Here is a 25,130-nt window from a genome sequence, read left to right on the forward strand (position 1 = left end):
ATCAATTATATTTCTCTACATTAACAGCAAACCAATGGAAAATAAAATAACATTCACAAGACTCAAAGAATAAAATACTTAGGAATATATTTATCAAAATGCATTCAGTGCTTTAAACTATGAATTCTCCCCAAATTAAACTACAGGTTCACAACTCCAGCAGGTATTTTTAAAAAGTTGATAAGTCAATTCTAAAATGTATATAGAAATAGAAAGAACTTGGAATAGAAAAACAATTTTGAAAAAGAAGAAAGGGTAGACAATATACATTATTTGACTTAGATTGATAGATAAATGGATCATTAGAACAGAATAGAGACCCCAGATATAGGTCCACCTTATATGGTGAACTTATTTTTGACAAAGGCACTAGAGCTGATCAATGGCAGTAATTTTTTGTAAGCCCTACTTTTTTCCAACAAATGATGCTGTAGCAACTGGATATCTATATGGGAAGAATGAACTTTGACTCTTACCTAAAACTATACACAAAAGTTAATTCGAGATGCATCATAGACCTAAACATAAAACTACTAAAATTTTGGACAAAAATATGGGTGAATATCTGAGAGTAGGCAAAGATTTTTTAGAACCCAGAAAAAAAAGAAATTGATAAATTAGACTTCATCAAAATTAAAAATTTCTGCTTATCAAACCCATCATTAACAAACAGGCAAGCCACAGACTGGAAGAAAATATTCATGAAACATGTACCTAGCAAAGGACTGTATCCAGCATATCTAAATCTCCTATAATTCAATATTAAAAAGCAAAGACAAAAAATGTGGATGTTTCACAAAAGAAGAGGTACAAATGACCACTAAGCACATGAAAACACAATCAACTCTATTAATCACCAGGAAAATGCATAAAAGTCACAATGAGATACAACTATTAGAATAGCTAAAATCTGGAAGGCCGGCAACATCAAATGTTAACAAGGATGTGGAGCAACTAGAACTCTTATATATTGCTCTTAAGAACATAAAATAATACGACCACATTGGAAAAACTTGTGACAATCTAATAAAATTAAATATGCATCTATTGTTTGACTCAGTAATTCCGCACCTAGATATTTACCCAAGAGAAATGAAAACATATAGCTACAAAAAAAGATGTATGAGAATGTTCACAGCAGCATTATTCATAATGGTCTACAATATGAAACAACCCAAATGTCTATCAACTAGTGAATAAATTAATAAATTATAGTATATTCACACAATGGGATACTTCAGAGCAAAAAAGGGCAAGTTTCTGATATGTGAAACAATATGGATTAATCTCTCACACATTATGGTCAATTAAAGACATCAGACACAGAGTACATATTACATTATTTCATTTATACAACAGTCTAGATCTAAGAGGAAAATAAATGAGAATAGTGATCGCCTGGTTGTGGAGGGCGGGATGACCAGGATGACATGCAAGGGAACTTTGTGGAGTCAGGGAAAAATGTTCTTTATCTTGCTTGGTGTTGGGGTTACAAAAGGATATTGCTTTGTCGAAACCCATTGAACTATACATTTTTGTTCATTTTAATGTATGCAAAATTTATTTCCCTCAAAGAAATGAACTTTAATAAAGAAAGAAAAATATATGATCATACATACACAATACTAGGGCCTCTTGCAGGGCACTTAAAGAGCCCAACAGAGAAAGGGTCTAACTAAACTCATTTGAAGCTTCATTAGCTATGTAGAAAATCTGCCTCTGCCCCCAGCTCACATTCTGGCCCAACACTCACTTAGTTGTGTGACCATGGACAAGCTGTTTGATATCTCAGTTCCTTGAATCCCACATGTGAAAATTCTGAATAATTATAGAACCTATCTCACTAAATTGGTGAATAAATTCCATGAGATAAATTAGAACTAACTGGTACATAGTGAGTCCTCAACAAACATAAACTATTATCATTATTGTGCAGACACAGTTTTCAAAAGAAAACTGTTTGGGAAATTCTTCCAAGGGCCATGAAGGGCCTATTGAAGTGTCCTGAGAAGAGAAGGGACACAGTCAGATTTGCCTTTCAGAAATAATGACTGGGCCGAGTGCAGTGGCTCACACCTGTAATCCCAGCACTTTGGAAGGCTGAGGCGGGCGGATCACGAGGTCAGGAGTTCGAGACCAGCACGACCAACATGGTGAAACCTCGTTTCTACTAAAAATAAAAAAATTAGCTGGGCGTGGTGGTGCACGCCTGTAATCCCAGCTACTCAGGAGGCTGAGGCAGGAGAATCGCCTGAACCCGGGAGGCGGAGGTTGCAGTGAGCCAAGATCACGCCACTGCACTCCAGCCTGGGTGAAAGAGCGAGACTCCATCTGGAAAAAAAAAGAAAAAGAAAAAAGAAAGAAAGAATGACTGAAGCAGCAGTGGGGAGGATGAATTGGTCGGGGAGGAGGGAAGAACGGATTTGGAGTCCTTTCAGGACTGTCCTAACATGAAAATGGATGAGACATTATTGATCTAAGGAATTTTTTTAGAAATAAAATAGTTTTATTCAAAGGATATAGAATTTCAACATTTTAATAAAAATCTAAATAAAAATAAAAGTAAAACTTAAAATGATTTTTCACATTTAAAGATATTAAAATAAATTCAAAATTGCCTAGTAAAATAAAAGCCAAATAAATTATAATTAATATCAAATCTTGAAATAAAAGTGTTTAAAAATATAATTGTTCAATATTGCAGAAGGTTCTTAAGCAACCCACCCTGCTCATGTTGAATTGTAAGTACTTCTCCAGAACTGCACACTAGAACGGGAAGAGAAATAACATGGACTTTCACACTATTAGGAAAGGAGACTTCACTATACTGAGCCCGTCTACTCCTGCACACTCCTGGGGTGGGATTGTGGGTCACAGGGAGACGTACGTGCTCCGCTTCAGTGCATACTGCCGAAGAGCTCCCAAGTGGCTGGCTGCACCAGTTAACACTCCCCTGAGCAGTGTAGGGGAGTCTCAGAGGGTCACTTGGCATTTTCCATCATTTTCATTTTAGCCATTTTTGCAGGTGTGCGCGATGCTGTTTTTATAACCAACACATCATTTTTCTCTTCCTTTTCTGGAGGGGGAACCCAGCTTTTCTAGGCCCTCCACCCTTTGGGCAGGAGGAACTGGGTGTGTGGGGCGGGGGGAAGCCATCTCTGGGTGGTTGGTCAGCTGGGGCCTAACCACAGGAGGCAGATAGACTGAGGCTATGCCAAGCAGAAAGACTTATCAGGCACCTCTTGCCTTTCCTCATCTCTGCTGGTTCAAATCCTGCTCGCCCCGCAAGGGCAGATTGGAATTTACCTTCTCCAGAAAGCCTGGGGTGACCCTATCCCCTCACTCCTCCTCCCCCGTTCGCCAGCTTTTGTCTTGACATCGGCGGACCAAGAATGTGTGACACTGGGCAAATCATTAACCTCTCTGGGCCTATTTCCTTATCTGGGGAACATCTGCACTTGAGCAACAGAAGTCTAAGATCCCTATCTGATTTGATGTTTTGCGACCCTTTTAAGGCGCAGGGCGCGAAAGAACAGAAACAGAAGTGTCCGTTCAAGTAGGTCGGCCGGGGTGTCACTCGTATAAAAGCCTATGCTTTGAAGGTTCTCGTGTGTCTCGGCCTGCAGGTCTCGCTCAGAGCTGTGTCCCTGAACATCCACCCTGCTGGGGTGGCTTGACGCATTTCTGTGCAAACCTGTTCGCTCGCAGCCCTACCTACCCCTCTCCCGAACCGGAGAAAACCTTCGGCTGGGTCTTTCCGGGTTTTGTGTCGAATCTGCGGCGGCGACCCGGCGCCGCGTCATGGGGTGGTGAATGTGCGGCAGCACGCGCGCCGCGTCGTTTACGCGGCGATTTCATCATGCTCCGAGCTGGGCGGCGCGCGCCGCTTCCGTAGCCACCCTCTCTGGATAGCCCAGGGCCGCAGGCTCATGCCCTCTCCGCGTCCAGTGCTGCTTAGAGGTGCTCGCGCCGCTCTGCTGCTGCTGCTGCCGCCCCGGCTCTTAGCCCGGCCCTCGCTCCTGCTCCGCCGGTCCCTCAGCGCGGCCTCCTGCGCCCGGATCTCCTTGCCTGCCGCCGCCTCCCGGAGCAGCATGGACGGCGCGGGGGCTGAGGAGGTGCTGGCACCTCTGAGGCTAGCAGTGCGCCAGCAGGTACCGGTGTTTTGCGCTCTCTGCTAAGCCTCCGGCTCTCCTCCCAGGGCCTTCTTCTGGTCATCCTTCCCTCCTCCCCGGGGAACTGTCCTCTTCGGTTACCCCTTTCTTTCCCTTCATCCTCTGGCGTCTTCTTCGCCTCCCCCACTTTGGTCCCAAGTCCCCCGTGCGTCAGCCACCTCCTCTCCCGCGGACCTCCGTCCTCCTCTCTTTTTGGATGACTCCCTGGAACCCTTCCGACTTCCTGCGTCCCTCTCCGGCTCCGTTCTCCCTTCCCCATTCTGTCACAGCCCGCGTCTCCTCTATTTCCAGTGGGGCTGGGATCTGTGAGCCTTTGGTTGTCCTCGCCTCCTTACTGAATAACCTTAACTTCAGTTTTCCAGGCTCTGCTGTACTCTTTGTGCACCCTGGGTGGAAAGCTTCCTAATTCTTTCAGTGGTCAATGATGAGCCGAAAAACTGCCGGTTCTTTCGTCTTACGGCCAGGCCCTTTAATCTTCAGGATGCTTTGAATAGTGTTTCCCCCTTAACATCTTCCTTCATTCAGTGCTTAGTTTAGCAGAATGATTGGCTGAGAAAATAGAATTGAAACGTGGATGTGGGGAGGTGTCGAACTTTTCTATTAATGCTGTGAACTCATCATCCTTTGCTCTTGTCATCTTTTCTGGCTTCTGAAAAGGCCGTTTGGAACCAGTGAGCCCTCAGATCGTAAACCTGGGAAACTAAGTGTTGCGGAGTGAAGTCAGCCATCCTTAGTATGGAATATTTTGACATTTGATTTTCCCGAAGGTGAGGGAAGGTTTCATGGGCTGAAGGACTTGGTGATTTAATATAGACCTCCTTTTCCTAGGGCACTGCCATAGAGTTTAGAATTTAGAGATGTCAAGGAAAAGATTATTTCAGATGATTCCCATATCCAGTTAGGGAGAGCCAGAGCTTGCAGTAGGACCCCGGAGATCATGACTTAGTAGTAAACACCAAACGGGTTTCTCCTGCATGGGCGCCTGATGCAATAATTTGCCTTAGCTACAGAGGGTGGAACCCTATCTCGGAAATAATTCATTGGGGCATAGCTGCCGCAAATTCAGCCACTTTGCCATCTGTCCTCTTCGCTGGTTTGAGCCTGACCGATTTTAATAAATAGCCTTTCATTTTGAAATATCACCACGGGCTTAACTTTTTTCTTCATGATTGGTGTCAGAACACCGATTGCATATTCTGTCTCCCTCCACCCACCTTCCACTCCACAAATAAAATTAGGTGTGGTTCCTTTGTCGTTTCTTAACTTGCCATTTTAAAAAATATCCTTCCCTTTAGAAGGAAGCATACAACTAATTTGGGGGAAAAAAAAAAAAACCCACCACACCCAAACCCCTCCCTCTGCCACGTTAGCCTGGAACTGCAGTGAAAATCATCCATCGGTAGTTAAGACAGGATCTAGTTAACTAAAGTAAACTTTGATCGCGGCAGCTTTCCGATGCTACTACTGTCTTGTGTATTGTTTATGTTGTCTTGATTATTAATTGTTTTGTACTTTAAGATATTTTCCGAATATGCGAGTTAGTTGATTTAAGTTAGTTTGGATATTTTTTTTCTAATTTTCCAAGAACACACATATATCAGTTAGTTAATTGTGTGAATTACTGAGTCATATGTCAGCTGAAAAATAATTTAAAGATGATCTAATTTTACCCATTTTTTGTATATGGGGAAATGAGACACACTGTCACCCCTATCCATTTTGGATAACTCCATTGTGAAGTGCAATTGAAAACCTTTCAGGAGTGGGATTTTTACTTAATGACTGGTCTTGTTAGTAGCACATGTTTCATAGAAATTTGTTAATCTGGAAAATGAATGAGTGAGTTTGTCACTTTAAGAAAACAACGGTTAGTATTTGTGGCCAATAATAAAATTCAAACTTTGGGGAAATTTTAGAATTTGGGAAGACTCGTATCTTTTGCTGTGAGCTTGGCAGCTTCACAGTCCTTAAAGATATCTGTGATGAGATGAGTGGTGATATTAACAAACGTGGATTTTTTTTTGATAGTATTTGGATAATCTGCATAACTCAGTGAACCAATGTTTTCCAGGTGACCAATGCATGATGTTATGAAATCAGGTATTGGTGAAAGAGCCATTCAAAGCTTAAGATACATTAATAGATTTATTCTAACAGTACAAAAAATTCATTGCTATAGTTTCTGAGTTAGAAATAACCTTGAAGAAGCTACCACTTGTCAGAGTTTTGAGGTAGTATCAAAGAATATCCACAATTATCCGAAACGGCTTTTAAAATTATTTTTCCTTTTCCACCTACATATGTCTTTCTTCATATACTTTACCCAGAACGTCATATTACAAAAGAAGCAGACTTTCCACATTGGTCTTTTAGGATTTCTCACAGATTAAGGTTACCAAAATAGTAAGTGCCAAACTCGAAATTTAAAAACCCATGAGGAAACAAGCCACCTTGAGTGAGACTTAGGGGAAATGATGATAGAATTAGATCCTCCAAAAGTATTAGAATAATCACATATTTTTAAAATGCTTAAGATAATTTTTAAAATAAAAGAAGTACTCAAAAACATGAGCAAAGAACAAGAGACTACCAAAAACAATCACACAGTGTGAAAATGAAGCACATATTGTATGGAAATGGATCACTGAAATTAGAAACTCTGTTGGGTGCCCAAGGGCTATATCAATTTAACAACTTTAATTACTCAGCTGAAAGTTTTTCATCCTATATAGGTAATATTTTGTTTGTTTACTCAGATGACCTATTCCACCATATTACTATAAATATGGAATTAGTATAGGTTGTTGGAAGTTAATAAAATAATTCAGAAATATTAGCAAGGAAAAAATTCCAACTGTAAAGAGAAAGGCAAAGGAAGATGAGCCAGCAGTGACTGAGAAGAATGGTCAGAGAAGTGGGAGGAAAACTGAATAATGTTTTTATTTTTTTTGTAAGCGAGAGGAGAGAGATTTAAGAAGGTGGTCAATTTATTGGTTCTTCTGTGTTCTCAGTACAAATCTTGCTCTTTCCTACTTTTTAATCAATGCTTTTCTCTCCTCCTTTTTCACCCCTCTATACCCAAAGGAAAAAATTCACCATGTGAGCAGTTATTTGTTAACTTGCCTGTGTGTTCTTCTAGATTATTAAATGAAGAGGGCAGAGACCTTGATTCATAATGACCACTCACATAATAAACATTTGAATTGCATCATTCTTTTTTTTTTTCATTTTGAGACGGAGTCTCACTTTGTCACCCAGGCTGGAGTGTAGTAGCATGATCTTAGCTCAGTGCAACCTCCGCCTTCCGGGTTCAAGTGATTCTCCTGCCTCAGCCTCCCGAGTGGCTGGGATTACAGGTGCCCACCACCACGGCCGGCTAATTTTTGTATTTTCAGTAGCGATGGTGTATCACCATGTTGGCCAGGATGGTCTGAAACTCCTGATCTCAGATGGTGAGGAGGGCCTTTCAAAGTGCTGGTATTACAGGCGTGAGCCACCACACTTGGCCTGAATTGCATCATTCTTACATAGACTTTTTAAAAGGCATGCTTAAAAACACATTCCTAACATTTCTTGACTTCTGAAACCAATCCTGAATATAAATTCTCTTTCTTGGCTAGGGAGATCTTGTGCGAAAACTCAAAGAAGATAAAGCACCCCAAGTAGACGTAGACAAAGCAGTGGCTGAGCTCAAAGCCCTCAAGAGGGTTCTGGAAGCAAAGGTGAGTCCTGGGATGCTAAAATAGGAACATAAGTAGGTATAGGATTGTTCATCTTTAATTTATTTGGATGGGAGAGACCTAGAAAAGTTTCTGAACGAGTATCATTTGGTTTATCTGTTTATCCATAATGCCGCCTTCTCCTTTCCCTCTACCTGGTAGCCTCCTCATCCTTTCAAAATGCAACTCAAAATGTCAACTTTTTAATAAAGCCTTCCTGACCCTGCAAATGCTGGACTCAATACGCTACATGAATTTCCATGGAAAGGATTGTGCTCTTCTTTACGACTTCTCTTATGCCTGAAAATAATGATTTTTGTTTGTTTGTTTGTTTTAAGGAAAAGGTCTGTTTATTTGATACCTGCTCCCAGACCTTTCAAACAATAGATCTCCCATCACCAAACTTAAGTTGTTTTGGTGTTTTAAAGTAACCATTTTGCTATAGCAATCCACTGACAATTCAAATATTGCTTATATTGCTTATCAGTATCTACATCGAAGTAAACTTAGTCTTGTTTTTTTTTTTTTGAGATGGAGTCTCGCTCTGTTGCCCAGGCTGGAGTGCAATGGTGCGATCTCAGCTCACTGCAACCTGTGCCACCTGGGTTCAAGTGATTCTCCTGCCTCAGCCTCCGAAGTAGCTGGGATTACAGGTGCCCACCACCAAGCCCAGCTAATTTTTGTATTTTTAGTAGAGACAGTGTTTTGCCATGTTGGCCAGGCTGGGCTTGAACTCCTGACCTCAGGTGATCCACCCACTTCGGCCTCCCAAAGTACTGGGATTACAGGTGTGAGCCACCGCACCTGGCCAAGCTTAGTCTTGTAATCTTGGAAATGATCATATATTTTCCTAAATGATTAAGTAAAGATATCTTTTATATTACTCAAAGGGAAAAAAAGACCTATGGCTTCTATTGTTTTTAACCTATCAAAATCTTGTCTGTTTGATAAATTTTATATTTAATTCTGGTGAGGAATAAACTAAATTCAGATATATAAGTTCAGATTCCCACCCACCCCTCCACTCACTCACTTTTTATTTAATCTCTAACAGGAGCTGGCGTTACAGCCCAAGGATGATATTGTAGACCGAGCAAAAATGGAAGATACCCTGAAGAGGAGGTTTTTCTATGATCAAGCTTTTGCTATTTATGGAGGTAAGGGATTAATGACAAAAAGAACTATTGTGTTGTTAGTGGCTCTAATATTATACTTAAATCAAGAACATGGCTTGCCTGTTGGTATCCACTTGTATCAGGCCACAAAGCAGAGGATGGATGTTTTGCTTTTGTTTGCTTGGAGTCACCATTTGGTGTGATACCTGTTATTTTTCTCCACTGCGTTTATTCCTGGACAGCACTTTTTTTGATTAGGATGTAGGGAATTGTTGGAGGCCCATGTATGTATTTGATGTGTCTGTGTACTCATGTACTCTTTTTAAAATGCAATGGAGACTGAAGAGTAACAGAGGGCCATTGTAGTACTGGCTAACTATACTATGCCCCTTCACACAGGGGCAGTGATAAAACAGTCCTTAGATTATTCTTTATGGTCATCTGCCAGGAGAAAACATTCTTCCCAGGGATGTAGATAAATCACTGTGAATGCCATATGAAGGTATATAGGCAAATACAATTCACTGATGAAATGTAAAACTATATTTTTCATAGTCAATGGATTATTACAACAACATTAGACATATAGTACTTTGCCACTGAAAGTTGACTTGAGTTTGGCTAAGTGGATCTGTAAATGTTTACCCTTTTGAGGTTGAATAGTGCCTCGAATACCCAGGAATAAATTAGAGAATTGGATGCTAAAATTATAGATCATTGTTATCAGATGTGAGAAATTATTTTGTAATTTTTACGGCAGAAAACTGTAATCTGCTTTTTCACTCTGTTCTCTAAGGGGGAACTTTTGTTGTAGATTTTGGGCTAGTCCTACTTGAAATTACAAATATAGAATTAGTAAATGGCATAAGAGCTTTTTTATTTTACTTCCATCAGCTAGCTGAAAGTAAGGTTCTTCAGTATTGAGGGATTTGCATTGTTGACTTGAATACACTTTTAGGGAGTATAGGTATCCGTTTCTCATGTCTCCTTGCCTTCATTTGTTCAGAGTAACAAGGTAAAGTATGTGTTTTCCTCTCATATTCCATAGGTGTTAGTGGTCTGTATGACTTTGGGCCAGTTGGCTGTGCTTTGAAGAACAATATTATTCAGACCTGGAGGCAGCACTTTATCCAAGAGGAACAGATCCTGGAGATCGATTGCACCATGCTCACCCCTGAGCCAGTTTTAAAGTGAGATCTTACTTTGGAGTGAGGGGAATCCTACTTTAAATAAAATAACTTATTAAATTATTTAATATACTTATCTAAATAACTTCCTGATTATAAAGAACTACTCATTTCATGTAGAAAATCTGGAAAATATGGAAAAACAAATAAATGTTTACCTTCTGCTCACAGATAGCCATGTTAAGATGATTGTGTTTGTCCTTCCTATCTGTTTTTTCTGTACGTCCCTATGTATTTCAGTGTTAGCAGTACACTGCTTATTTTCATGTAATATAGATGAACATATACTCATATCATTAACTATTCATCTAAAGCATTTTTAATGATAGCATAGTATTCTGTTTTATGGAAGTGCCGTAATATGTTAGTTTGTGCCATATTGAAAGCATTAAAGTGTTTCTCATTTTTGACTGCATCGAATATCTTGATAGATGGATTTTTGGGTATATCCTTGATTATTTCCTTAATACAAGTTCTGAGCAAAGGTATATTTGTAGAGATTTTCAATTAAATACTATTTGTTTTAAAGTTTCAATGCAGAAACTTAGATTATTCCTACCAACGTTATTGAAAGTAGGGCAGAATTTCTTTTTTGTGTGTGTGTGAGACAGTCTTGCTCTGTCGCCCAGGCTGGAATGCAGTGGCTTGATCTCAGCTTACTGCAAGCTCTGCCTCCCAGGTTCACGCCATTCTCCTGCCTCAGCCTCCCAAGTAGCTGGGACTACAGGCACCCACCACCATGTCTGGCTATTTTTTTTGTATTTTTAGTAGAGACGGGGTTTCACCATGTTAGCCATGGTGGTCTCGATCTCTTGACCTCGTGATCCGCCCGCCTCGGCCTCCCAAAGTAGGGCAGAATTTCAGAATGTGAAACTGAAAGGAATTCTTTTATTTATTTATTTATTTATTTTTTGAGATGGAGTCTCGCTCTGTCCCCCAGGCTGGAGTGCAGTGGGGCGATCTCTGCTCACTGCAAGCTCTGCCTCTCGGGTTCACGCCATTCTCTTGCCTCAGCCTCCAGAGCAGCTGGGACTACAGGCACCCGCCACCGCGCCCGGCTAATTTTTTTGTATTTTTAGTAGAGACGGGGTTTCACCGTGGTCTCGATCTCCTGACCTCCTGATCCGCCCGCCTCGGCCTCCCAAAGTGCTGGGATTACAGGCGTGAGCCACTGCGCCCGGCCTGAAAGAGGAATTCTTGCCATTTTGTAACTCGTCATTATTCATTTAAGGTTGACTGGTGGAGAGCTAATTTTTACTATTGGCATCCGTTAGGTTCTCTTAATAATTTCAGCCAATTAAGAGGAGGAATTCTGAATGATGGCTTTATAAGATCAGGACTACCTATCATTTTAGCTACTTGTTCCACCAATAGGAACTTTGTATAGATAATACCAATGTCAGTACAGGTTTCAGTGGCAGAAAACACTTTCCTTAAGGTTCAATGTCTATACTGAGCTGCCATGAATTCTTAACTAGTCAAATTCCCAGTGATTTTGGCCTTTGCTTAGATCACTAATAATAATGGCATAGGCATGGATTAATTGATCCTGAAGAATAGTACAGACTTTATGACAACTTGTAGAAAAGAATTGTCTTTTTATTGTCTAGTTAATGTCTTTTTTCTTATGGGAAGGAAGAATGTGGGAGACGGTGAGAAATAGATTTGAGGAAGAATTTTCTCTGGCATACATTACTGTCATGGATACATCATTACTATAGATATGGGAACTTCCATCTTTGAGATGGATATAAACATTGATGGGGAATTATCTTATAAGGTAATATCTATGTGTAATTTGTATGAGAATGACAAATTGGGTTGGCATTTGTTAATTTAGGACCTCTGGCCATGTAGACAAATTTGCTGACTTCATGGTGAAAGATGTAAAAAATGGAGAATGTTTTCGTGCTGACCATCTATTAAAAGGTGAGGTTCTTCATCTCCTTCAGGTAGGATTGATCAAAATAAAAGGTTTAAACTTTCTCTCAGATGTTTTTCATTAAATTTTTTATTGAGGCATAACATTCAAAGAGCAAAGTGCACAGATCTTAAGTATATAGATCAAGTCCCTTATTTTTTAAAAAAGTTATATGTAGATAATTAGTTATATACAGATAATTTTTCTAATTAGCAAATGAATCAAGACAATACCATGACTGCTGTTGTAAAATCAACCGTGGGATTCATGTAAATTAAGAACTTTATCCTTGGATTTACTTTTTAATTGTCTAGCATTGAAACTGAAAAGTGCATTGTCCTTTTTCCCATTGATTGATATATGTCAACACTGTTCTTACAGCTCATTTACAGAAATTGATGTCTGATAAGAAGTGTTCTGTCGAAAAGAAATCAGAAATGGAAAGTGTTTTGGCCCAGGTGAGTACTCTAGAGATGTTATCAGAGTAACCTAGGTGGTCGCTGTCCTTCTTTCAGTGTTTAATGACTGTTGCATTTCCCATTATGCTGACCCTGGCCACATTGTAACGAAGCAGAGGTTAATTCTGTCCTTTATAGCATCTCTTTTTTTGCATTTTTATTTTCTTCTCTCTTTTGTGACTAACCCTTTATTTCAGCCCAAACTAACAAGTCGGTGTTAATAGGCATTCAATTTGTCTGTCCTTGGAAACTACTTTTCTGGATTTAATAGCTAAAACCACAGGAGTGACTGATGATGGGTAGTGTTCAGCACTGGTGTGGAGATTTGGGGGCAGATAACTTGATGAGCACTTTTTCACTGGCTACTTGATCTGCCTCTGCTTGGACCCTGATTTCATGCTATTATTCTTAGAACCTCATGAGCAGGTCCTGACTTTTCTGTCCTTGCTTTTCTCAGTTTGCCTATAGGCCTAAAGTTTTATAATTTGTATAATATTTAAGCTGACAAATTTTAGAGAAGACAAAAAAGAGACCACAGAGATAATTTATTCTGACCTTTTACCAATTGCAGGAATACTTTCTATATTAGAAGTAGTTCTTATCCTTTTGTTGGGTCACAGACCACCCTAAGAATGTGATCAAAACTGCACGTCTCCCTGGGAAGATGCATGTGCTCATGTATATATGTTGCTGGTGTCTCACCTCATCTATTGGCTATTCCATTTAGGCAAAGTACATTTCTCCAACACCATGTTTAGTCATGAGGTCTACTGAGGCTCACCTCTTAAATTTTATTTACTTCCTTGGGCAAAAGACAAAAAACCAGTACTGTGATTATACCTATTTTCTTTACACCGATCTCTCTCTCTCTCTCTCTGCCTGAATATAGAACTCCCTAATTTGTTGTTTTTCATGGGAATTACTGGATACTTTTCCACTGTTGTCCTAATTTTTTTTTTAGCATGCTTTTTTTCTCTGTGATAGTTAACTTTCCAACATAGCTAACATAATTTCTCCTTCTTCATTTACACTGAAAACTTTCTTAATTTGGCTGTTGAATCATCTGCTGATTTATTTTGATCCTTGTGGAGTGTAATTTTATCCCTTGCTTGAAGCTCATTGTTTTAGTAATTACTCATGGTTTAGAAAATTATTTCTTACATTTTGGTACTGTTGAAGCCACAGGTTCATCTCATTTTCTTTTCCAAAGGCATGCCCTTTATTAGAAAAAATGGAAAATGCCTCTAAGTATCCCTAAAATTTTCCATTCAGAATTTTAGATTTACTGAGGTTTTGTGTATATGTTTTTGATCTTAACAGTATTATTCATTTCCAAGTACGTTGTCAGAGTTGGGAAGTAACTAGTTGATTTGACAAGTCAATTTATTGTTTGAGCATTGGCCTTCTCTCTTATTTCAGTTCTGTGTTCTAGGAGAGCAATTTGTTTTTTGACTTGCCATATCAGATGCATGTACAGCTGTCAATATAATCTTCAATGAAAAGTAAGGGACCCATGGGAAATGGTGTAGCACTCAGAAATGGCCCTGGTGGATTCACTGGCTGAAAGCCCATCTGTTGCTTAAGCACAGAGTAGCGTTTTCTGCACCTTAGTGTCTGACTCCTTTTCAGCTTTATGAAGCATCATTGTTTCTTTAAAAGGCCCTGATTCACCTTCTGTGGTAGGAAGACCTCTACTCCTATTATGTGGATTTAACAGCTCAGAACAAATTCTTTTGTTTCTCTTCTCTGTCTGTTTTTGTGGCCCATCTCTGGATGTTCCAGTTTTAAAAACCATTTTTAACTTGTTTATGAAAAATTCAAAACATACGAAATTTTATATGTTAAATAAAAACATAATAAACAATTATGTACCTATCACCCTGCTTCACTGTTAGATTTTTTTGTATCTATTCCCCTCTCACTTTCCTGACTTCTTTCCCCTAATTCTTTGTGTGTGGTAGGGTGGGGACAGAGCCCCACTCTGTAGCCCAGGCTGGAGTGCAGGGGCACGAACATGGCTCACTGCAGCCAGGACCTCCTGAGCTCAAGAATCCTCCTGTCTGGGCCTCCCAAAGTGCTGGGATTACACGTGTGAGCCATGGTGCCCAGCCTGAATTTTTTTGAAGCAGATCTCAAACATTATTTTATTATACCTGTAAATTTTTCATTATCTCTAAAAGAGAAAAATCCTTTAAAAATAAAGGATTTAAAAAATCCTTTTCAATCCTCTTACCTTGGGAAATGTTAATAATTTAATATCATCAAATATTTGATCAGTGTTCATGTTTTCTAGGCTGTCTTAAATGTTTCCAGTTTTTAAAATTTGAATTGGGATCCAGATAAAGTCTATACTTTGTGATAGGTTGATATGTTTCTTAAATCTCTTCCAATCTGTATGGCCTTCCTTCATCCCCTTTTCCCCCCCGCATTTTCATTAAAATTTTTTTCAAGAAGCTGAGTCATTTGTTCCTTACTGTTTTCTACTGTCTGGATTTGGCTAATTATGTTATTGTAGTGAGGTTACACATGTTCATCTTTTTCTCTATTAGATTTAGAAGCTTGACTAGGTATTTTTGGCAAGACATTTGGTTAAGTGGTGTTATGGACTTCTTTCCAGAGGTACATAGTACCTGGTTAGCTCTTCTGTGGGCTGTGGCCATTGATGTCCATTGTTTAGATGCATTAACTGATGAGGGGATTTCAAAATGGTGATTTTTGTCATTGTTATTCTTTTTTTTTTTTTTTTTAGCTAGACTATTTCTATATGAAAAAACTTTTTCTGTCAACTATTTGATTTAACTGAGACACGATTTGTAAAGAAAGGTGAGAATAAGTGCTTCATCCATTCTCCCACCCCTTGTCTTTTTAAACGTGTTTTCCATTAGTTGGTTCCCTAACATCCTTCAGAAATGCACGAGTTCCTGCCTGCCTTTTCCTCCTACTGTTGTGAACTTTAGATTCAAATATTTGTTATTCAGTCAGTTGCAGTTATCTTATTGATAGTTAAATTGTCCAGTCTTTGGTGACTAGGAGTTCTCTGCTGAGTCCTTTTGACACAGCCCTTTTAGTCTCTGAAAACTTCCTTTAATATGACAAGATATTGCCATCTCATCTTGTACATTTCCTGTCCCAGACTTGGAATCAGACATTTCTCCAAGGAGCCCTGGTACTTGGTACTTATTAGTGGGGATGGTATTGATCACTAATTATAAACCTTGTCAGTGATCTGAGCTAGGAAATTGATATTTTTTAAAAGATAAACTTTTCATGAGTTAATATAGATACTTAATAGTTAACTTAAAGTTAGGTTTATGGGGTTTTTACTATATTAATCTTAAATCTCTCTCCTTTACCCTCACCAAAAATCGCAGTTCTCAGCAACAAAACATAATGATTGACGTGCCTTGTCTCCCACTGTATACGTTAACAGTCTCAGAATGACAATACCAACACCACCATCAGCACTATGAATGTTGAAAACAGTTGAAAACACTTTTATTGTTCTTTTCTTTAGGGATATGCCAGCACTGTGTAGTCTTACAGTCTGATAACTGTATTAAAGTCACTTGGAGTCATTCTCTCTGTGTGGTTATGCCATCAGCTAGATATGCAGTTAGTCCATATATTTCATTTTATTTTCAGTATTCAGGGTTTCCTTTTTAAAAATTTGTTTTATAATCATATAGCACAATAGCAAAGACTTGGAACCAACCCAAACGTCCATCAATGATAGACTGGATTAAGAAAATGTGGCACATATATACCATGGAATGCTATGCAGCCATAAAAAAGGATGAGTTAATGTCCTTTGTAGGGACATGGACGAAGCTGGAAACAATTATTCTCAGCAAACTCTGACAAGGACAGAAAACCAAACACTGCATGTTCTCACTTATAGGTGGGAATTGAACAATGAGAACACATGGACACAGGGTGGGGAACATCGTACACTGGGCCTGTCGGGGGGTGGGAGGCTGGGGGAGGGATAGCATTAGGAGAAATACCTAATGTAAATGACGAGTTGATGGGTGCAGCAAACCAACATGGCACATGTATACCTATGTATCAAACCTGCATGTTGTGCACATGTACCCTAGAACTTAAAGTATAATAAAAAAGTTAAAATTTGTTTTATAATCATATAAAGCATTTTTTATACCTCTAAAGGCAAATCTAAAAAACAAGGTATATTTAAGTAGTCTACTATCTTTCTCTTCCCTTTACCTTCCCTCCTTCCACTTCCCTGCTTCCTGAGCAGTTTTTAACTTAAAACAACTTCCTTTTTAAAAAAAATAGAATATAAACAAAGACATATAGATATTTGTATGCCCTCCTTTCTAGATAAATGGTTGCATTCCATACACACTTTTCTCCATTGTGGTTTTCTTCACGTAACAAAATATTTCAGAGATTGGTCCCTCATAGTATGTAGAGATTGCCTCCTTCCATTTTATAGCTACATAATTGGGCATTGTGTGGATATATTTTACATAACCAGTTGTCCACTGCTGGACATTTAGGTTATTTCCCATCTTTAACATTACAGATAGTGCTGCATTGAATAATCTTGTGCTTATATCTTTTCATGTTTTTGCTATTGTGTCTTTGGGATAGATGCCTAGAAATGGGACAAAGGATAAATACAAATATAGTAATGTTAGATATTGCCAGATTCCCTTTCCCAGGGGTTTTGATTTCTATCTGTACTGGCAGAATCTTTTTCCTCCTGATTTCTTTTTAAGTTATGCCTTTTATTGGAAAACACTATATATTCTTGAATTACCTGGGAAATAGATGTTCCTCAGGCTCTTTAACTTTCTACTCTAGTAGGACCAGCTTATATTTATGGTACCCATGTCTTGAAGTTCACTGGAACAGTTTCCTCATTGATCCAGCCTCTTGGGTAATTGTATAATGTTATTTTGTGGATTCCTCCTAGAAATTCTGTAGAAATAGAGTCTAGAAGGCTTAATATTTTAAATTGCACATTCAAATCTGGAACATGTTGTTAGTGTGAGTAGGTTGCCTTTTTATGGAGTGGAAATACCATCGGATTTATGAGGGTAGCAAATATAATTGCTCTTTATTGAGTAGGTATTATGTACCAGGTCCTGCCTGTGCTAAGTACTTTACATGTTTTGTTTAATCTTCATCATATTCCTGCATAGCAAGGTAGAAGCTGTTCTCCCCTGTTCTTAGAGAGGTTAGGTAAGAACTTAATCTTTAGTCACACAACCCGTAAGTGGTGTAGAGTTGGGAGATACGCCCAGGTCTTTCTGAACTCAAAGCTTCAGTTCTTATGGCCATTAATTGATTTATTGAATTATTTTGTTTCTGTTAGGAGACTTTTAAGTTTTAAATATTGCTTACTATTAGATCGTTTGTCATAGTCACTTGAAATTCTTAAATTGGAGGGCATACATCATTTTACAGGATTTGGCATTGATGATCAATGTATAGAATGTGCAATACACTGGAAAATGCTGAGGTGAATAAGATACAGCTTCTATCTTCTAGGCACTTAATATCTAATGGGAAAGGAAAGTTCAATGCACATTTAATTACTCCATTGAGGAGAGGGTGGTGGCTATTAATAGTATATTTGCTTGACTGGATCTTTAAAATACAGAGAAATGCAGAAATGCACCTTAAATATGTTCAGAGTAGTAAAATTCAGCTTTGAAAACTTATTTAGGTAATTTCAGATTCTTGCCAACTAATAACTGTTATAATTGAATAAGAGGTATTTTGCTGTATCTTTCACTTTGAAACAGTGACTATATGAGTTTTAGGTCCCAGAAAGATATTTTTTTTCTCTCTTGGTAAATGGAAAGTGTATAAATTGGTTATGGTTTTAATGTGGGTGTCCTGAAGGTTAGGTTAATTGTGATGTTCCTGAATTTTGTGTGATTGTAACAGTGGATGGCTAGGGTTATATATAATACTTTATATCTTATGCCTTGTGTTCTCTGTCTTTTACACTAATTTCTTTATATGTCCTTTAGCTTGATAACTATGGACAGCAAGAACTTGCAGATCTTTTTGTGAACTATAATGTAAAATCTCCCATTACTGGAAATGATCTATCCCCTCCAGTGTCTTTTAACTTAATGTTCAAGACTTTCATTGGGCCTGGAGGAAACATGCCTGGGTATGTATCACTTATTGTTTACCTGTTTATGTAATGAAGTTTTTAAAATTGCTTATATTAAAAGGTAAATATCAATGTTATGAAGGAAAAATTTTTAAAAAGTGATATACAGAAGTACAGATGAATGTATTATGGAGAAATAATGGCAGAAATAAGTATTTTAAAAAATTCTTTGTGAATATAATTTCTTTTTTGGTATATATGTATTTTTTTGGCATAAAATAAAGTCTCTGATCACTATATCTTCTAGTTATAGCTGCATAGGGTAGAAGAGACAGTTGAAGAATGGTTTTAAAAGCTGTTGAACTTATTGCTGAAGGATATTTTAGAAACCATTTAGTTTAGCATGCTACTGTCCAACGGAACTTTCTGCAGTGATGGAAATGTTCTGTAATGTGTGTTGTCCAGTATAATTAGCTACCAGCCACATTTGGCTCTTGAGCACTCATAATGGGTCCAGTTCTTCTGAGGCACTGAATTTTAAAATTTATTTCATCTTAATTGAAATTTAAATAGACATCTGCCTGGTGGCCTACCGTATTGGACAGCATAGGTATAGCCTGTTGATTTGAAAGATGTGGTTTTCACGGATAAAGAATATCTGGTTAGTTTACAGTATGATTCAGAATTGCAATCTTTATCTTCTGATTCCTTGTCCACTGTTTAACAGACTTAGCCAGTGTTCCATTTCATAGCTTTAGATATTTTTCTATGATAGGGTAAGAGAGTAAGTTTTTCCTACATGAGCTAGATAGATCGTGTTTCCCAGAGTAGGGACTGAAGAATAAGAAAAATTAATTGTGACAAAATGTGTCACAGTTAATTATTCTAATGAGACATCAGGTTGATTTGGAATATTTCATGGAAAGAGGCCAGCAGCAAGCCTTTCATTTTGGCCATATGTACAGAGAGTCATAAAATGAGACATAACCTGTGACCCAGACATTCCATTTCTGGGAATTGATCTAAGGAAGTAATTCAGAAGGAAAGGAAATTATACTTAGAAGAAGTATATAAATTGAAAGTAGAAATAACCTATTCAGTAATTTGAGAGTGGTTAAACAAATTATGGTAAAGTGGATTAGTTTGGGATAATATTCTGCCACTATTAAATGTGAGAAATCTGTGCCATTATTTAGAAAATGGGAAGTATAAAATAGGTAATACATGATTTTATACATACTAACTGTAAATATACGTATAAACTTTACTTACATTTGGATGAAATCTGGAAAGGGCCATAAAAATCAAAAGAGTTGGTCTGTGAAGTAAGAAGAGGGTACAATTTTAGGGTTTTTAGCCCTTGGTTTTAAAGTTATTTTAGTAAAATACTTATTCTGAAGTAGGCCATTGGGAGCGCTTCCTTAGTGGATGTTTTGCACAGAATATATTCTAGGAAATTGAGAGGGCAGTGGTTATAGTAGTGTATTTGCTTGACTATATCTTTAAAATACAGAGAAATCCGGAAGCCTCTGGTTGAAAATATAAAATACTGCAGAGAATAAAATGATTTGAAAAACATTGAAAATTACCTGGCTTGGTGAGGTGATAGTTAGTGATAAGTAAGTGCTGATGTTAAATGTGAGCCTATACTGATTTCTTTTTAGCCCCTCAGTTAAGTTTTAATATGTGGGTTAACAGGGCTAAACATAGGCATGGGTATTATTTTCCAAAGGACCTAAGATTGTCATCTGCCTCCATGTACATGATGACTTAGAAGACATCAGGGGTTTAAGGGGCACTATGGGAGAGGTGGTGTTTTTTGTTTGTTTGTTTGTTTGTTTTGAGATGGAGTTTCGCTCTTGTTGCCCAGGCTGGAGTGCAATGGCGTGATCTCGGCTCACTGCAATCTCTGCCTCCCAGGTTCAAGCGATTCTCCTGCCTCAGCCTCCTGAGTAGCTGGGATTACAGGCATGTGCCACCACGCCTGGCTAATTTTGTGTTTTTAGTAGAGACAGGGTTTCTCCATGTTGGTCAGGCTGATCTCGAACTCCCGACCTCAGGTGATCCGCCCACCTCTGCCTCCCAAAGTGCTGGGATTACAGGTGTGAGCGACTGCGCGCGGCCTGAGGTGGTGTTTTTAAATTTATTTTTATTTCTGCTTTTTGAGAAGTGGGGTTTTGACTCACTGGTGTAATTAAATGAAATGGCATTGCCAAAGTAGTACTGCCACACTAATTACTTAATACATTTTCTAATACGTGCTATGAAAATGTTTGCTACCGAGGAAAATATTTCTAAAACTTCATTTTAGGGCCTGTTCAACTTTGTTGTGAAAATGGTATATTTAGGACTTTTAGGATTTGTATCTAGAATTCCAGGATTGTTGGAAAACATAATTTCTTTCTTTGTAACAGACTGACTGACTTAAATTTATAGGTACTTGAGACCAGAAACTGCACAGGGGATTTTCTTGAATTTCAAACGACTTTTGGAGTTCAACCAAGGAAAGTTGCCTTTTGCTGCTGCCCAGATTGGAAATTCTTTTAGAAATGAGATCTCCCCTCGATCTGGACTGATCAGAGTCAGGTACTGCTCAGGTTACTCTTACAAATTAGTGAATGACCTTGGCATTGCATTGAAAATGAAAGCTTGCTGTTTTGAAACAATTCTGCTTCATAATCCTGATTATGAATTTATTTTTGTCTTCTCCAAAAATCGTGTTTTACATTTGGAATCTCTGAATGTAATCTCCAGGATGACAGGCAGTTTTGAGTGACAAAAGTGAACTTGAAGGGAAAGGAAGGAGGGTGGAGACTGTCTTAAGAGTCTCACCTGCTCCAAAATTACCTTTTTCCTTGTTCATCATATATTTTGAGGATGGTAATATCTTGATTGTCTAAACCAAGGCAATACTGGCAATGGTGATGTGTATAAAAGTGTGGGGTGCGGTCGGGTGGGGGTAGGGTGAAAGTTGTGGCAGGAGGATTGTTCTAGGTATCTAGGGCAGACAACATTGCTGAAGTTGGGGTGAGGATGTATCAGTAACCAACTGGAGTTCTGGAAACAACCTCCATCCAGGTATTTGGGGGGCCTATATGACAGAAAGGCCAGCAAGCAAGCTTACCCTCATCACTCACTTGCCTCTATTCAAATAGCCTACTTTTGTCTGATCTATCCAGGGATGTGTGGGAAGGCATATTGGGGCTGGTGAGTTCCACATTTCTTTAGAAATTTATTATGACTTAGCTGTTTATGACTTAAGTTTTTTGTGATTTCTATACATGTTATTCCTGATATCATCTCTTAGAGTAATACATTCCATATAAAATACGAGGTGTAGCTAAACATAACTTTCTAAGGCCCTAAAGTGTTTTCCCAGCCCCAGCGCCCACCCATTTCCTGTCTTCTCTTCTTACTCACTGTAATTACAGACTTGGGTCATAACATAGCCCAGTCACTGACTCTGGATCAAAGCATCCACAGCACCTGCCTCATCTTGTTAGTTCCCATGATGCCATCTGGGAGAAGATGCCTATGTTCTGCACAAACTATCGCTAGGCCCTTCAGGTTTACGGTTTAGGAAGGAGGGACTTAGAGAGGAAAGAATGTGCCCAACTTAGAGAAAGTTGGGGGAAGGACCCCTCTGAGCTTTCATGTAAAAAGAGGAGGTCATCAGAAACTTTAGCCAGGTATGATGGCAATGACAAATTTGTCAGATTTGAGTCTTTGTTTTATTTCCCAGTGTCTGAGTGTTTTTGTTTTTTTGTTTTTCACCGTTTCAATATCTAGCAAGTATGCCTTCCCAAACTGAGGAAGCTGTGTAAGGCTGACCTTGTTTGAAGCCAGTGTTACGAAGAGGGTTTACACAGAGTAGCTATGGGAAGATTACTGAGAAGGACTGAGAAGTAAGGCAGTGTCTGGGGCCTGTGCAGTAAAAAAGTGGTGAGTAGGGAAACCAGCTTGGAACTTGGGAGTGATCCCAGGGGTTAACTGGTAGAAAGGCTCTGGGGCTTCTCAACAGTGGATTCTTTGGTCATTTTCACTTCAAAGTGTCGTGTCTGAATTCTGGCTAGTTTTATTATGTCCCTTGCAAGTTCCTGACCAGAAGTCCACTAATTTTTTCATGAGTCAGCATCCTCCTGGCTTTTGTTCCATGGTAGGACTAGGATTGGTTTATTTAGTGTTCTGATTCTTCTTGATGGCAGAGTTCTCTGGTGATTAATCTTTGCATAGCTGTTTTCCTTTTGTTAGTTTAGGGGTATTAGATTGTTCATATGAAGATTTTCTAAAATTTTATTTTATTTTGATTGACTCGTCTGTCTTCCTAGGCTGTGTGTATTTTAGTTCTCTACAGTTTCAGGTACAGTTGCTGAACTGAGATACAGTTACTCAGAATTCTGATGATTCCTGCCTCCTATCTATGAGCTGAGATTATTGATGAGTAAATTTTGTATGATTTGTATGATTTCAAGTCACACAGTGTGGTGCTTTGGTATGCTTATACATTGTGAAATGATTACCACAGTCAAGCTAATTAACATAATTATCACCTCACATAGTTACTTTTTTTTTTTTTAGTGGTGAGATCTACTTAACATCCACTCTTTGAGCGGATTTCAGGTATACAGTGAATCATTAACTATAGACACAGTGCTGAGATTTGTGACGGAACAGATGGAAAGCCTTTGGCAGCAGCATTTTGGAGATTCTAGGCAGGGCCCGTAATTTATCCTGTCCCGCATTGTAGATGTTCAGTTGCTGTCAGCCCAATTATAAGCTATGTGAGGACAAACACCATGTTTGTTTCTCTCACGTTTATATGGGCGCAGAAGATGTTTCCTAGTTGTTGAAAGACAACTAAAACATAGGTGCAGCAGGACCAAATAAGAGACACTATTAAAAAATAAAATTTAAAAATTAAACCTCTTTTGCAGTGTATTTCATGTATTTTTAGGATCCATTTAAGCAATTTTACATTACTCGTAAAACATCGGAGATAATCATGGAAGTACACCAGAAAATGTGATTTTTCTTGAAAGAAGAGAGATTGATTTTGACTCATAAAATTAACTTGAAACACTTCGCCCGCAAATAGCTACTAAATTGCATTCAGAGAAATCTCTTTGGGAAACCATTACTATGTGCACTTCATCGTTAGGTAATTAGCTTGATGTTAGCTTGTTCAGTTCATGCTTTATATCCTTTGCCTTGAATAACACTTTATTTAAGAAGCTCTTGCTCCAAAGAAACCAACTGTATGATGCCATTATCAGTCATTTACTTTTTTGTAGCAGTAAAAAATAAGAAATCAAACTGCTATGAAAGCTAAAGAACCATTTCATTTCGCTTTTAATTTCCCATTCTTTGAAATGGGATGAAGAAACTTCATTTAGTGTATACTTATAAAGACTTGCTAATGCTTTAAGGAAAACCATTTTATCTGCATGTCACTATTCAATATCTTATTTCTTATTTTTCATGTGATTTTTGCATATGTTTTCCTAATTTAAAAAACTATATTAATCTGCCTTTAACAAGTTATTTTCAGTTAAAAGTAATAATCTTTTTGGATGTAGCTGGAGGGAAGGAATTAATACTTCAGAGAAGTTAGATCATGTTTATTTTAAATGGTGAGTAATAAAATTTTCATTAATGTGTTTAAAAATAACCTTCACATGTACCCCATAAATTTGTACAAATATAATACATCAAAAAAATAAAAATAACAACTACCCAGACAAATTTAATTCAAAATTTTTTTGGCCATTCCCTTAGGAAACCAACTTTCTGTTTAGTGAAAAAGACCACTATAGTATGGAGCCTTTATCACTAGAATGCAGTTGAAAATAGGGGCCTTGTTTTTTGTTTGTTTGTTTTTTGTAGTTAAATATGCAGATTTATCGCTTACGTTTTTGCTTTCAGAGAATTCACAATGGCAGAAATTGAGCACTTTGTAGATCCCAGTGAGAAAGACCACCCCAAGTTCCAGAATGTGGCAGACCTTCACCTTTATTTGTATTCAGCAAAAGCCCAGGTCAGCGGACAGTCCGCTCGGAAAATGCGCCTGGGAGATGCTGTTGAACAGGTAGGATTCTGGAGGTAACTTAACTTAGATTGTGCCTGTTCAGGGTTTGCAGCAATTAGCAAATTCTATGTGTTCTGGGTGACAAAATATTTTATTTTGGCAGTCATTTGCTTTTTTACAGTACTTGGTTTTGTACAGAATTTATTATACAGTATTATTATAGTAAGAGAAAAATCACCTGAACATCTCAATTTGTGGGCCTTGGGGCTAGCATGAAAAAAAATGTTTAGCAGAGCACTTGGAAAATAGATCTTGGTTTGCATTGTGCCTCACCAATCTGACTCAACAGTATGTACTACTTTGGGGGAGACAGCATTGGACCCACAGAAAGCAAGCCATCTGGGTTTCAGACTCTTCTGTATTACCCATAGCAGTGGAA

General features: G+C 38.3%; 1 protein-coding gene across 2 annotated transcripts in view; it reads left to right on the forward strand.

Annotated features, from left to right (window-relative positions):
- The first annotated feature begins 3,814 nt into the window (after positions 1 to 3,814).
- GARS1 (glycyl-tRNA synthetase 1) overlaps positions 3,815 to 25,130 on the forward strand; it is a 38,903-nt gene continuing 17,587 nt past the window's right edge. The window contains exons 1-9 of one of the 2 annotated variants that reach the window (XM_055347285.2): positions 3,815 to 4,151; positions 7,793 to 7,894; positions 8,946 to 9,048; positions 10,055 to 10,196; positions 12,034 to 12,122; positions 12,496 to 12,572; positions 18,578 to 18,723; positions 21,103 to 21,252; positions 24,589 to 24,751. In XM_055347285.2, the coding sequence (XP_055203260.1) occupies positions 3,930 to 4,151; positions 7,793 to 7,894; positions 8,946 to 9,048; positions 10,055 to 10,196; positions 12,034 to 12,122; positions 12,496 to 12,572; positions 18,578 to 18,723; positions 21,103 to 21,252; positions 24,589 to 24,751 (1,194 nt within the window). In that variant the 5' untranslated portion in view covers positions 3,815 to 3,929. Of the gene's footprint in view, positions 4,152 to 4,827; positions 4,940 to 7,792; positions 7,895 to 8,945; positions 9,049 to 10,054; positions 10,197 to 12,033; positions 12,123 to 12,495; positions 12,573 to 18,577; positions 18,724 to 21,102; positions 21,253 to 24,588; positions 24,752 to 25,130 lie in introns of those variants that run through there. The other variant, XM_055347286.2, reaches the window with a different exon arrangement.

This window comes from Gorilla gorilla, chromosome 6 (genome assembly GCF_029281585.2).
Source record: "Gorilla gorilla gorilla isolate KB3781 chromosome 6, NHGRI_mGorGor1-v2.1_pri, whole genome shotgun sequence".
NCBI lineage: Eukaryota > Metazoa > Chordata > Mammalia > Primates > Hominidae > Gorilla > Gorilla gorilla.